Below are 15,028 nucleotides of genomic sequence, written 5' to 3'. Positions count from 1 at the left end.
TAAACAGGATGTATAATCCCCTTGTCTTGCTGAATTATATATTTATCTTGGTTAAATAAATAACCCATCCAAACACTATTTACACAAAGGATTTAAATACCCCTTCTATAATCTGACATATTAACATTTAACAATTAAAGAGGAATCTGCAAGTTAACACCCCACACCCAAATACTTATGAGATACTAGAAGAACCAGCCTGGGCAATTAATTTATCAAAAGGACCTTTTCTGCCCTTGGTTGTGTTGGAGGACTCTGAGGGGAACAAAGGGTCTCTTCTACACACACATACACACACACACAACCATCCAGGCTCCATTGGGAGATTCCAGAATATCTCCATTAGGAGATAGTAGAGTGTGCATGGTAATGACTGTCCAAGGGAGGCAGGGAGGCAGGCCCATCTTATCTAGGGCTAACATCATGCAGTGGCTGGAAGTCAAAGCTAGACAAATTCATACTGGAAATAAGGTGTACATTTTTAACAGTGAGAGTAATTGACCATTGGAACAACTTCCCATGTGGTGGATTCTACATCTCTTGACAATTTTTAAATCAAGATTGGATGTTTGTCTAAGGATTTGCTCTGAGAACAAATTCGGAGAAGTTCTGTGGTCTGTGTTATACAGGAGATCAGACGAGATGATCACAATGGTCCTTTCTGGCCTTGGAATTTATGAATCTGTCTCTTAAGGAGCATACCACGTTGTCCTTGGGAGCATGTCTGGTAGAAAAGGACCTCTAGATACCTTGCCACACTCTGCTATCAGCAGCAGGAACTATCCAGCAGATTTTGGGGAGCACATATTGCTCCTGCTGAGGGAGCAGTAACATGTTGCCCATGGCATGGGATACCAGCTTGTTGGCATCCTGTCAGGATGTCTCAAGTGCTAGTCTTGCAGCCAGCTATCTACCACTATCCTTACCCCAAGCAGTTGTTTTCTGCAAGAACAGGCTCTGGCCTTACTGGGTTTTCGTAGGTCAGGTCTGAAGTCTGGTGGCAGAGCCTTATGGGCATGTTTGCGTAATTCCTGCCTGCACTATCCCTCACTTTGGCCTACTCTCTCTGTCACAACTGGAGGTGACACTGCTGTTCAAGGCTCAGCCCAGTAATTCAAAGGTATTATGGGTGAGAGGAGGGAAATGGCTAAATAATCTTGTCTGTTCCTCAGAGCGTCTGTCTATTGAGGGAGTCAGTCCTAGGGGAGGTAGGCTGAATGGTGTGGGGGTCATTTTTACCTGTGAGCAGCACCTAGAAGCTCAGGTGTTAGTAGTGGTCAGGAGTGGATTATTCTCTCTCTGTGGTTTTGACCCTTTCTGGATATGGTGGTTGCCAGGCTCATCCAGGCCCTGTGGAGTGGTATGCTAGGTTACTGTAATAATGAGGCTTATTCGGGATTCCCTTTGAATACACTTGCAGATTGAACCTGTGACCAAATCTGGTGGCATGGCTGCTGCAAGGCATTTGTACATGGGAGTCAGTGATATGCAAACTGCACTGGCTGCCAGTCCACCTGTGGGTGCATTTCAAGGTATTATTTTAAGTATCTAAAGCCATAAACAATATAGGATTAGTTTACCCAAGGGACCAGCAGCTGCCTGTATCCCATTGTGGATCTTAGTGGGGAACAACTCATACGAGTAAACACTACTTAACATGAGTAAGAATTGCAGAAATTCTCCCATAATTTGGAAAAATTGGAAATATTGGCCTTGAGCATCAAGGGAATATTCTCTCCCCCGGCTAATCCTCCGTAGCAAATTTCTGTAACCTTCAGGGTGGGAAACATTTTACCTTATATAAGTGATCATATTTATGTATGTTAGGTGTTTAACAGGGTGTATTATCTCCACTCACCGGGGCGGTTAAGACCCTGTCACTTAGGGATGAGGGAAAGATTTCATTTGGTTCCCTTTCCACTCTGGATTTATCAATAAGTGAATCAATTATCGTCATTTTGTAAGTTAGTTCTCTAAATCCTATGAAACCGTTCAGAGGCCTTGCTTTTGTACTAAAGTGTCTTCAGCTTCTATATGCATTGCTACCTATTGTATTGTTATTACTATTTATTATTTGTATTATCGTGGGGCCTAGGAGCCTAAGGCATGGACCAGGACCTTACTACACTAGGTTCAGTACAAACACAGGGGGGTAAAAGACAGTCCATGTCCCCAAAAGCTCGCAATCTAAGTATAAGACAGGAGAAAACAGACAGATACAGACAGACAGGGGAGTACAAGGAGACAATGAGACTGTACCAATCAGCATGATATTTTGTGATAAGATTAAAATTTTGTGCTTGATCACAGGTAATGACCTATCTTGGTACTCGTGGGACTACATGTCCATGCCAACATGGAGGTGGTTCAGTCAGCCCCTTTAGAATTTAGTCATGCAGAAAAATCATTTAAGAAAGTACCCACCATCCTTTTGGACAGCCTTGTGGAGGAGCCTCAAAAGGGAAATGGTGTCCCCAATCACCTGCTGGAGTCGAGTAAGTAGTCTGCTATCTGACCATCCTCCAGGCCGGAACATTGGGACAAAGGATCAGGACATTGTTACTTTTCAGAGACCCAGTCCTTCTCTTTTTAAAATCCCATTCTGTGGCATAGCGGCTCTATCTCCCTCCTGGCCTGGATGTAGAGGGTATGGCCAGGGAAAAGGGGGCATGCCTGTAATACCACTGTGCTTGGCTGATCCCGAGCTTTTGGAATGGCTCATGGAGCCATTGGCAGCCAGATGCAATTTAATATTGTGCCAGGGGTGAGCCTGGCCTCTGGATCGTGGATCTGTAGAGATGGCATAAAGATACTTTAACTCCCCTCCCTCGTTCTGCACCAAGCACAGTTCAGCCGGATAAGAGGATCCAGCCCTGTATCTTTGTTCTCTCTCTCGTTCATGGTTATGATGCTACATACAAATATTAAATAAACATAATTAACAACAATGGCATTTAAGTAGCCCAGCCTCCTTCTCTCATGTTTGCTTATCTTTCATTGCAGAGATTTATGCAAAACTTCTGAGAAACAAGGTCATACAGGCTAAGCCTGCTGTATTGCATTATGGAGGGTATAAAATCGAAAAACATCACCAGCAGATCCTGGTAAGTCTTGAAGCCGAGAATAGCTAATACATTGTAAAGGGATTGTCATAAATATAAAGGGAAGGGTAAACCCCTTTGAAATCCCTCCTGGCCAGGGGAAAGCTCCTCTCAGCTGCAAAGGGTTAAGAAGCTAAAGGTAACCTCGCTGGCACCTGACCAAAATGACCAATGAGGAGACAAGATACTTTAAAAAGCTGAGAGGAGGGAGAGAAACAAAGGGTCTGTGAGTCTGTCTATATGCTGTTTTTGCCGGGGATAGACCAGGAATGGAGTCTTAGAACTTTTAGTAAGTAATCTAGCTAGGTACGTGTTAGATTATGATGTCTTTAAATGGCTGAGAAAAGAATTGTGCTGAATAGAATAACTATTTCTGTCTGTGTATCTTTTTTGTAACTTAAGGTTTTGCCTAGAGGGGTTCTCTATGTTTTGAATCTAATTACCCTGTAAGGTATCTACCATCCTAATTTTACAGAGGTGATTTCTTTACTTCTATTTCTATTAAAAGTCTTCTTGTAGGAAAACTGAATGCTTTTTCATTGTTCTCAGATCCAAGGGTTTGGGTCTTTGGTCACCTATGCAAATTGGTGAGGCTTTTTACCAAACCTTGTCCAGGAAGTGGGGTGCAAGATTTTGGGAAGTATTTTGGGGGGAAAGACGTGTCCAAACAGCTCTTCCCCAGTAACCAGTATTAGTTTGGTGGTGGTAGCGGCCAATCCAAGGACAAAGGGTGGAATATTTTGTACCTTGGGGAATTTTTGACCTAAGCTGGTAAAGATAAGCTTAGGAGGTTTTTCATGCAGGTCCCCACATCTGTACCCTAGAATTCAGAGTGGGGGAGGAACCTTGACAGGGATAATCCATGTACACTGTGCATTTTGCTCAACAATCTTCTGTCCTCCTGGCCAATATGCCCTCCTGCCCTTTGGAGTCCTCTAACAGGGTACTTTGCCATAAAGCCAACGGTGGATCCGCCCCAAAACTTTCCTGGGTCATTGTGATTGCATTTGGCTGCACATGTGCTCATTAATCAAAGGAAACTTTGAAAATGCCCTCAGTCCTCTTCTAGAGGTAGTTTGATCTGGTGTATGGGGAGCTGGACTGAGAGTCAGGAGACCTGAGTTCAATAGCTGCTTTCTACCACTTGCCTTTTGAGTCACCCTGGGCAAGTCATGTCTGTTTCTGCTCCCACCCTTTGTCTGTTTTTTCTATTTAGACTGTAAGTTCTTTGGGAGCAGAGACTGTCTCAGACTATGTGTTTGTTAAGTGCACAGCACAACAGAGCCCCAATCTCAGTTGGGTCCTAATAAGTAAATATTACTCTGGCTGCCAAGGTTGTTCAGTGAACTCCTGATGCCCTGAAAAGTGCATATGTGCTCTACCCAGTTTTGAGGACCTGAGCAGCTACCTCTGCAAGCATCCTTCCTATGGGAAAGCTATTCTGATCTAACAACAGCTGCTAATGTTGCTTAGAATTGGGAAGAAGGCTAATACAACCATTGATTTTTGCTGGCAGAACCACTACTGTTCTAAGTTTTGTGATCTAAATAAAACTCCAGAAAGCTTCAGAAAATAAAACTATTTAATTTCCTTCTGTTTGAAAGGCCTCTATAAAAATAATTATAAATTAGTAATTTCATTTCTGATCCTTTTATATTTAAGGGAAAAACACTTTGAGCCAGATTCTGATTTGACAGATAGCATCTTACTTTGCAAGTAGTCCCCCTAATTTCAATGAGATTACTTGTGGAATAAGTACAACTCATCATGCTGAACGTATTAGGGTTTGGTCCTTTATGATTGGGAGATTCTGCATACAAGACATACACAATTTTCTTTTTTTAAATTAGCCACTGGTTGTGTTGCATTTTGAAATTCTGAACAAGACTATAAGCTGTCTGGAGAAGGACCACATTTCTGTTCTGTGTTTGTACAGCACCTAGCACACTGGGCTCCTGGTCCATGTCTAAAGTGCTGAGTCACTATAGTAACTCAAATCATAATTAATAATGTTCAACATTTTCTCTGTCAACATTCAATTTATTATTTCATTGTTTAACAGACTTTCTTTGTTAAGTACGGTCTCATGAAAATGCAGCTTTACAATATTCCCAAATGTTCTCATAAAAATAACTTTTTTCTTCTTCTACAGAATCTGGTAAATATTTCTGGTGATGTAATAAATTTTCACATTATACCACCCCAGACAAAATACTTTCAGATCAAATACAACAAAACAGTGAGTGTCAAAAATAACCATCAGTTTGTTCAGATTTGATTTTGCACTTGATAACATTGCACACAAACAGCAATAAAGTGCCGCCTAGTTTATATTCTGTGTCGTTTTATAGCATCGGCTTGTCCCTGGCTTGTCATTTGCAGTTACAGTTGATTTTTGTCCTGATGAGTGGCGATATTACTATGACTGTATCCGAATTCACTGTCAGGTAAGAAGTATCTCAGATAAAAGTGTCTCGTTTTGGCTGTAATGTAATAAAAATATTTTACAGGGCATGATAATAAAACATAGACATGTGTTTACAAACCTTCATATAACTCCACTGTCCTCATTGGTGCATCATTGATCTCTCTTTCATTATGCCCAATGTAGACCACCTTACTTTTTGGCCTGCAAAAATAATCAGAATAATATTCATTGCAAAAAAACATTATTGTCAAGTGCCTGGCACAAATCCACAAAAGAACATTGACTCTTGGGACACTTTGATACAGATGGCTAAATATGGGTACAGGTGCCCATATTAAGGCACCCAACATTTTTGACCCTAGATTATTCACGGATTCTGAAGACCTCTGAAAAATGTACTAGCGTTGTGGGCCCTCAGTCTGGTTCAATAATCCTTTCTTCCACAAGTTAGACTGTATTCGATGCAGCTTTCACAGATGGTATTGTGGCAATGTGTTAGCTGAGCAGATTTGGGGGAGCTCCAAATATAGCTTCTAGAGGCAGAGAGAAGCTGAGGGGTACTTAGAAAGGAGTGAGGTTTCTACAGTCCCAGTCTATGAAATGCTAGAGGAGTAGTTTCACATGCCTCCTAACTGCTAACTACTCCCCAAAAAGATTCTGGGGACACTGGATAGGCACCTGATTCCTGAAGTGTGATTCTAAATTACGCCCCCCCTTTGTATGCGTAACATTGATTAATTTTGTTAAATCAGTACTTTCCCCCATTTCTTCCAGGGAGATGACACTTTGCTTGTTCCTATCCATGGCTACCCTGCTGTGAATGTTGTCGAATTTCCATCATTTATAAGCTTATCAGATGTTTCACTTGGACAGAGGTGAGTAAAGGTGACAATTGGGGTTTTTTAGGGCCTGCAAAAATTAAAATATCTATTTTTTGTTTCTAATCAACTGTCTAAACATAAGACCTTAGAAGTTTTACTTAAGTCACCTACCATGTAGGTTGCAAAACCACTACATGGGACTTCTTTTCAAGAGTATGTTCATCTGTAGAGACGTAAGGCCAGAACCAAAGCTACTATCAGTTGGCATTGATTCACTTTTGATCTAGCTTTGATTTATCTTTAAGAGTGAAATTCCCCCTATGCAGAAAGCCAGCATAGGTTTATGCTTCACTTCAGATGTATTTTGAGGATCTAGAAATTCACTGTAAGGTCTGGTCTGCATACTGTTTTTGTATCAGTAGAACAATTTTGGTTACGGGTGTGATTTTTTTTTACTGAAATTGTTATACCCATTCAGCACCTAATTATACCAATATAAAAGTGGCATAGACCAGTATATCTTATTCCACTTCTCATTCAGGAATACGCTATACCAATATAAGCGCTTTTATACAAGTATAGCTGCATTCCCACTCAGGGGTTTGTATCACTTCGCACTGGCCTAGTTAAAGGGGTACAACTTTCCAGTGTACATGAGGCCTAAGTGAGTAGAGCATCATTTTCGATATAAAGGTTCTGGAAGTGAAGGTGTGAAATTGTTAGAGTTCACATAATGACAGATGCACAGTGGTGGTAGCAAATCGCTAAACTCAGCCCCAGAGCTCTTTTTGTTCACTTATCCTCTTTTTGTTCTGATTAATCTATAAACTTCCCTCTCCAAACAATGAAACCCCTACATAAATGAAATCCCAGCTCCGCAACTAGGCGACCTGCTCACCATGAACCCTGAATCTGTCTCTGATCTCAGGTCACCTACACATGCATGTCCATTTTTATAAGCAAACACAGTGCTGAAATACACAAGAATCCTGATGCTTTCAGAAAACCTCAGTGAACAGAATTCTTTAATAGGTTGTTATCCTACCTGTGCAGAAGAATGGAGCAGAAAATATACAATTTGTAGTCATTATTTTAAAGCGGAAAGCTATTTGAGATCCCAAATAATGTACAAGATATAGAGACAGACATAGGGACCCTAGGCCTGATCCAAAGCCCTTTGAAGTCAGTGAAAAGATTGACTTCAATGATCTTTGGATCAGGCTTCCATGTCCTGTCACCCACCATTCTGCACTGGCATGTAGGTACAGATCCTCAAAGGTATTTAGGCACCTAGCTCTGATTGATTTTAGTGAGTGTTAAGCACCTAACTACCTTTGAGGAGCTGGGCCGTAGAGCCCAAAAGGCAGAAGACCTTTGATGGGGACCAAAGAGACCATTTGGGCTGCAGTGAGCTACATGGAGTTATTTCCAGCTCAGTATTCTGGTGACATCTTAGGCTGTGTTGTCCCAAGAGCCCCGTGACTATGTAATTTGCCTTGGTTACAACAATATAATACTATGATCAGATGTTTAAGGCAAAGTGCTCCCCTCTCTTTTCACTCCCAGAGCAGGTTATAATTAAGACACAGGCTAGAACTGAAAATTGCAAAATAAAGGCACTCACTGTTGTTCTTTATTTCCCTAACCTTTTAAAAGTATGCTTTCCAAAGGAGCACTGTATATAAAATGCATTCCTCGCTAATCAGCAGGACATAATATCAGCCAAATAGTTATTAAAAGCGGGAGTAATCTTGTGTCAAATAAGTTTCTAGATTTTCAGGATGATATCCAGGGTTTCACCAAATCGTTGTCCCACATTAGGCACATGAAAATAGATGCACACAAAAAAAGACATCACTTTGGAAAGTGTGAGGGCTTATTTCTCATTTGTATGAAAGCCTCTTTACACTGCCAACATGGGAGCGAGGATCAGGCCCTTGCACACTACCTATTATTGCTCCAAGGCCCAGTCCTGTGTTATGTTTAGGTGCTCACCACTTTGCAAGCTTGGTCTCCAAGGACATAATCTTGCAACCCTTTAAGTCAGTGGCAGAACTCCCAGTGACTGCAGTGGGTGCAGAATTAGGTCTTAAGTGACTCCATTATTGATTTATGTGAATGAGAACTGAACAACAAATTCACATTAATTATTTTCAATTATTAGGGATTTTAAAGAAACACAGAAACAAAATTTGCCTCCAAATTTAGATTGGGTAAAAAATAAGCTTTAACAAAACCAAAGACCAATAGAAATGTTTGTGTTAATTTTTTAAAAATTTCAATGGAAATGGCATTTTAAAAGTGAACACTCCCCTCGGTATTTTCAACTTCAGCTTTGCATCACTGTGCTGGTGCATAAGACGTGAGAAGCGAATGTGAAACTAGAGATAAAATGTTTAGTCTATGTTCAGTGTCCTAGCTGAGGGAAGTAGAATAAATATTGAAAAGCAAATTCAACTTTAATATTTATTTCAGCTTCAAAGTATTTGTAGAGGAAAAGAATGTTTGATCAGTTCTGATTTTTAACCTGAGTGTCCCTTTAAAAAAAACCAAATGAATGAAAAGCTGAACCAGCCCTAAGTGTCCTAGAGCTATCCCCTTGTTAACAGTTGTCCAAAACAATGGGATTGGGGATATGCAGGGATACTTGCCAACAGGAACACCTGTTCTCCAAGTGATACAAGAAAAAAAGCATTGTTTAGTTCTGACCTAAACCGTGTTTTTTCCACAGAGAGAAATGAGGCCTCTTGTTTGACACGTGGACTCTCTAACATGATTTTCCTTTTTCAGCCGGTACTTTAACAAGTGACCTGTTGTGTTGTAGTGAACTGCAGCCAACATGTTGTGGCAGTGCTGAGTTTGTTCCCAGTAATTCATTTCCAGCAGGTCTTTAGTTAGAGACAGGTCATATTTACAGCAATGCAAAATATGTAACAACACTACCTGGTTCTTGTTACTGATTCCAGCTGCGATTCCAGCTCAGAGGAAAGAATAGGTAGAAGAATAGCATTCACTGATTCTGTCCTATGTAGGTTCTTACACCACATTCAACCCCAAAGTATCTGAGTGCTTTCCAATAAATCAGTGTGCAACACACCTAACATATGTCATGTGTGGTTTGTTCTGTTCCCATGATGCTGCAGCCTAGGGCTGATTTCTGTTTGTATAGCCAGTGTGGCTCTAAATTTGAATATTAGCCTTTACTAGATGGTACAGTTCGTAAAACGTACAGGTGATGTCACACAGGAATAATTAACCTCTTAAAAATTAAATTAGATAAATTTAAATGTATGCATAGGAGAAACTAAGTATAGGAGATGGAGAGCAACACAGCAATTAAGACAATATTTTACTCTCATTTTCTAATCTGGAGGTATTCTAAAACGACATAGTTGTTGTGTAACTATGGAAAACGACTGTTTTTAAAATTAGGTAATCCATCTCCATGACTCCTATTATCTTGCAATGCATGCTCTAGATGGAGAAAATGTCATTTTCCAGATGTGAGCCTGTGGTCACTGATTCTAATTATTACTAATTTTTCTTTCATGATTCTTCCTTTCTTCTTTTGCAGCAAGGAGTATGTGATCCCTTTACAGTGCAGCTATCCAATAGATTTTGAATTCCATATTGATTATATTCAGCCTCACAAAGCCTTTACCATTCAGCCAACCTCAGGTAGGCCACATCTGTTTAAAGCTCTAAACATCCAAATAATTGTTTGCTGAGTCCTATTATTTATGATGGTGTGCTTAGCGCTGTTCAGAAATGCACATTAGAAGATACAGTCCCTGCCCCCAAAAGTTTGCAGTTAAACTCAAACTGTGCAGTTGAATCATAGCCCCACACGTGAATATAGAAAAACAAACAAGCAACTTCGATGGAAGGTCAAACTGTTAAGCATCTAGTAGATATCTTTCCTTTGTAGCATAAGTCCTCCAGTCTCTTTGGGTGATGTGGACATGAATAGGATCTGGAAGATTTATCTGAAGCAGGTTTACAGAGGAGTTAATAGCCACTATTTTGGTGTAACATAGCTAATTCCAACAGATAATTAGCTCGTCCTGCTCAAGAAATCTAGCCACTAATGAAGACCAGAGGTGCAACTCTGCTCATGGCATTTGATATTATTAATGATGCAGAGAGAGAGAGAAAAACAAACAAAAAGGCAGCCAGGCTGGTCTTTGCTTCATTAAAAATATCAGAAAAACCTAATAAGATTATTAATATTCCAGGGTCAGTAACAAATCTAGTAATCTGCATATGATATATGACTGCATCATGTAATCTGCCTATGATGTATGGCAGCATCATTGCAGTGTTATTTAGAGCCACTTCAGCATCCCTTTGTACTTCTAGAGCAGTATAAAGGCGCCTAGCACAACTGAGAATCAGGCACTGTGAGTTTTACAGGAGACAGGTGCTGAGCACACAGCAGTTGGATGTCATTTAGTCACATATTTTCATGTATCTGGATATGCAGAAGAGGCAGACCGTTATGAATTGGACAAAGATACCATAGACTCATCTGTTTTTGTAGTGTGAAGTTACATATACAGCAATGCCTAAAGATGCAGATAGGCACCTAGTGGGATTTCCAAAAGCATGTACACAGGTTAGGTGCCCAACTCCCACTGAAAATCAATGGGACTTAGGTGCTTAACTCACGTAGGTTCCTTTGTAAATCCCACTGGGCATCCATGTGCATGTTTAGGCAGCTAAAGATCTTTGTAAATCTGGCCCTCAGTGCCTAAGTCATTCTGAAAATGGGATTTAGACTCCTAAGTCACTTAGGTACTTTTGAAAAATGTACCCATCTCCCGTTATACTGTGATATGAATGACATCCTATTCAATTTAATAAAACTCATCAATGGAAACAATAGGAAGGAGATACCACTCAACTCCTTCAGGTTAGACCATCTGAATGACAGTGTAGTGTCAGTTACTTTCTGCACACGCTTTTAATTAGGCATGTAGGAAAGTTAGAGCTCCTCGTCTCTAAATGATCTACTTGATGCTCCAACAAAAGAGCATTCTCTTCTTTACTTAGTTATCCACTTGTTTGTTACATCTTTTTCCAGTAGAGGAAAGCATCATGTCAGACAAATGGGTATTGGAAATGTAACAGATGGTCTGGATTCGTTCCCAGCAGTGCTGTGTAGAATAAATTCCAGGGGAATTAAACTATTCACCATTCCTAGAACTAGATCCAAAATATTCATTAGTTACACTATGACAGCAACAAAGTCTTGCTTTCCCAACTCCAAAGGGACAAACTTAGTATCCTCAGCTTCTCTGTCCTTGCAAATGGAAAAAATGATAGTAAGAAAAGAAGACAGTAAGAGCTAAGTGGGTAGAGGCACAGACAGCACCTGAAAATTTTCATCTTCTTGTAATAACATTAGCTTTTGACTTATAGAACAATAAAGGGAAACATCTTGCAAATTTAGGGACAGACTTTGATATCCTTGCCCCTATTGAGTAGCACCTTACCCCTCTGAATTTACCTAATTACTCTTCAACATAAAGCTTCATTCCACCACAAAATTAGGTCATGTTAGAACACTCCTTGTGGAGTCATGTTAGTTAACATGATATTAAGCATGGTATAAATGGACTACCCTGTTTAAACACGGTGTCAGATGGACATGCTTAACTCTGTTTCCAGTAGGGCTTACCCATGAGCATTTTAAGTATGAAGGTCTCTGTATACACTAACTGCTAAATCATGTTTAACATTTTAATTAACATGACTCCCCAAGGTCATGTTCTAACATGACCTAATTTCCCAGTGAAGAGCAGCCCTAAGCGTAATATAATATGGCCTTTATTTCTGACATGATATTAACTGTGAAATGGTTTTAAAATTAACTTGACTTGGATGGATTTTCATTCTTACCTTCAGATGAAACTAATACTAGGATTCTAGCACATGCGTGGATGAAATTGGGACACCCAGAAACCCTGGTCACTCTTAAAAATGTAGACCATGATCCATTTCAGCACATTTGATTGGGCTTACTTAGAAGTAGAGTGCTGCCGTGATTTCACTGTAAATGGAATATATTTTGTTCCCATGTACAGGAATAATTCCAGCCAGTGGGAAAGTGGATGTGGTTGTTAAATATGCACCATATGAATATGGAACAGCACAGATGAAAATGCGGTTATGGATTGCACAGTTTAACTCTAAACCCTATGTATGTGTATTCACAGGAACATCAACACCCCATGGGGGTTTAATGTATGTGTGATTGATTTATCTTTGAATATTTTTGCCCATTTCTGTTTTAAAAATACCTTCATGAAACAAGATTTCATACTATTTTGCCATGGCACTTAGATTGTGTTATTCAAATGCACCAAATATCTTGATTACACATCATTCTGCTTAAAGTGCAACTAGACTGCATTAAGTGAAACTATAATGAATTTAAAATAATATATAGTATTCCACTGCATATTGTTCCACCGACTGAGATGCAATCAGCACTCTAATCACCAAGGCCTTCAGAAGCAAGGGGGCAATAAGTTATAAGTATAATAAGTAACGTAATCTGATGAGGTTCAATAAGGATAAGTGCAGGGTCCTGCACTTAGGACAGAAGAAACCAATGCACAGCTACAGACTAGGGACCGAATGGCTAGGCAGCAGTTCTGCGGAAAAGGACCTAGGGGTGACAGTGGACGAGAAGCTGGATATGAGTCAACAGTGTGCCCTTGTTGCCAAGAAGGCCAATGGCATTTTGGGATGTATAAGTAGGGGCATAGCGAGCAGATCGAGGCACGTGATCGTTCCCCTCTATTCGACATTGGTGAGGCCTCATCTGGAGTACTGTGTCCAGTTTTGGGCCCCACACTACAAGAAGGATGTGGATAAATTGGAGAGAGTCCAGCGAAGGGCAACAAAAATGATTAGGGGTCTGGAACACATGACTTATGAGGAGAGGCTGAGGGAACTGGGATTGTTTAGTCTGCAGAAGAGAAGAATGAGGGGGGATTTGATAGCTGCTTTCAACTACCTGAGAGGTGGTTCCAGAGAGGATGGTTCTAGACTATTCTCAGTGGTAGAAGAGGACAGGACAAGGAGTAATGGTCTCAAGTTGCAGTGGGGGAGGTTTAGGTTGGATATTAGGAAAAAGTTTTTCACTAGGAGGGTGGTGAAACACTGGAATGCGTTACCTAGGGAGGTGGTAGAATCTCCTTCCTTAGAGGTTTTTAAGGTCAGGCTTGACAAAGCCCTGGCTGGGATGATTTAACTGGGAATTGGTCCTGCTTTGAGCAGGGGGTTGGACTAGATGACCTTCTGGGGTCCCTTCCAACCCTGATATTCTATGACTCTATGATTTTGGAACATCTCCCATCCTTCCTGGGAATTGTGAAGTAGCAGGATTAGGAAGTTACGTGCCAATCACTGTAATTTGAGACACACCATCACAATCTTCTTGTATATCTAGAAGGCACAGAAAGGCATGTGGTGGGCTCCTACTCAACTTTCAGAATACTGATTAAAGTTGTGTCTTTTCTTCTGCAATCTAGAAAGGAAGAATTTGAAACACACAAAACTCTCTCAGAGAAGAAAACAGTGTCACTAGGAAAACAAGTGGTATGGAGAAAAGGCCATTTAAAGCATCCACAATCCAGCCAAATTCAGAAAGTAAAGGTACAGAGAACTACTAACCAAAAGTACCTCCAGGGGCCTGATACTATTCCTTATACCTAAACATCACACACACAATTTATTTCTGCCTATTAATTTTTATCCCACAGGAGATTGAATACCAAAACCTGCGATTCCCAGCAGATTTGTCAAATCCCTATGCTGTGGCAACGGTTTTGATTCAAGAACCTGGCAAATTAAAGATTAAACACTGGAAAGAAGGTAACGTAATGAACCAATCCAGAATAAAATAAATTTGAGGGGCCTTACCTTGCTTTTTAATTTTTAACAGAACTCCATGATAATTTCAGGTGGAGAGCTTGGCTTCAAAACAAATGGCATAATAGGACCCTAGTTTCTGAAGAAAGTGTCACCTTAACCTTACTTTTGATTAATAAGCTCAATTATTGCAGCAGTCAGGTTTTTCTGTAAAAAATGTATTGTCATTTTACACAGAATTCTGGTTTGAGATGTGGTGGAATAATTGTCTGCTCTTGTCCACAGTCCTGTGCCAAGGTAATGAAGGTGCAAAAACAAGACAGATGAAGGAAGCTGTATTTGAACTAAAAGTCAAACAAGATACTCAGGAAGAAGAAGCAAATCAGCTTAAGTGGTGAGTGTTAATTATACATTTTTATAACAGACAGCATTAAGATTTGTTGAAATATGACTTCTCTGAATGAAGCAAGCAAAGTTTATTCATGCATAAAACCACCATTTCTGATCATGGTAGATTAATTTAACAAATAGGTTGCTTAAATTCTATTCACATTCTTTTTCCTGAGAGGAATCTGATAAATAGTTAGCAGTAGTGGGCAATAAGCACCGTGATTTTATTTTGACTGCCATTCAGAAAGAAAGCTATTGAAAATGGTCCGGATTCAACTCTCATTTGCCCTCATCCTGCACCAATAAAGTCAATGGGAACAATGCTATTAACTTCAGTGAGTACAGAATCAAGCTCACACTGGGTTAAATTAAGTAGGTGGAGTTACACCTGTGTTTAAAAAAGTGTA

At 40.1% G+C, this 15,028-nt stretch overlaps 1 protein-coding gene across 1 annotated transcript in view; it reads left to right on the top strand.

Moving 5' to 3' along the window:
* The window catches only part of CFAP221 (cilia and flagella associated protein 221), a 37,571-nt gene that overhangs the window by 2,759 nt on the left and 19,784 nt on the right, over window positions 1-15,028 (top strand). Inside the window, exons 2-11 of the mRNA XM_073304706.1 lie at window positions 2,311-2,495; window positions 3,004-3,104; window positions 5,254-5,340; window positions 5,453-5,548; window positions 6,304-6,404; window positions 9,925-10,028; window positions 12,437-12,596; window positions 13,892-14,015; window positions 14,123-14,234; window positions 14,517-14,625. Of these exons, the coding sequence (XP_073160807.1) occupies window positions 2,357-2,495; window positions 3,004-3,104; window positions 5,254-5,340; window positions 5,453-5,548; window positions 6,304-6,404; window positions 9,925-10,028; window positions 12,437-12,596; window positions 13,892-14,015; window positions 14,123-14,234; window positions 14,517-14,625 (1,133 nt within the window). The 5' untranslated portion in view covers window positions 2,311-2,356. The remainder of the gene's footprint in view (window positions 1-2,310; window positions 2,496-3,003; window positions 3,105-5,253; window positions 5,341-5,452; window positions 5,549-6,303; window positions 6,405-9,924; window positions 10,029-12,436; window positions 12,597-13,891; window positions 14,016-14,122; window positions 14,235-14,516; window positions 14,626-15,028) is intronic.

The sequence above is a fragment of the Lepidochelys kempii genome, chromosome 11, assembly GCF_965140265.1.
Source record: "Lepidochelys kempii isolate rLepKem1 chromosome 11, rLepKem1.hap2, whole genome shotgun sequence".
Classification (NCBI taxonomy): Eukaryota; Metazoa; Chordata; order Testudines; family Cheloniidae; genus Lepidochelys; species Lepidochelys kempii.
This window is presented reverse-complemented; position numbering and strand designations above follow the sequence as displayed.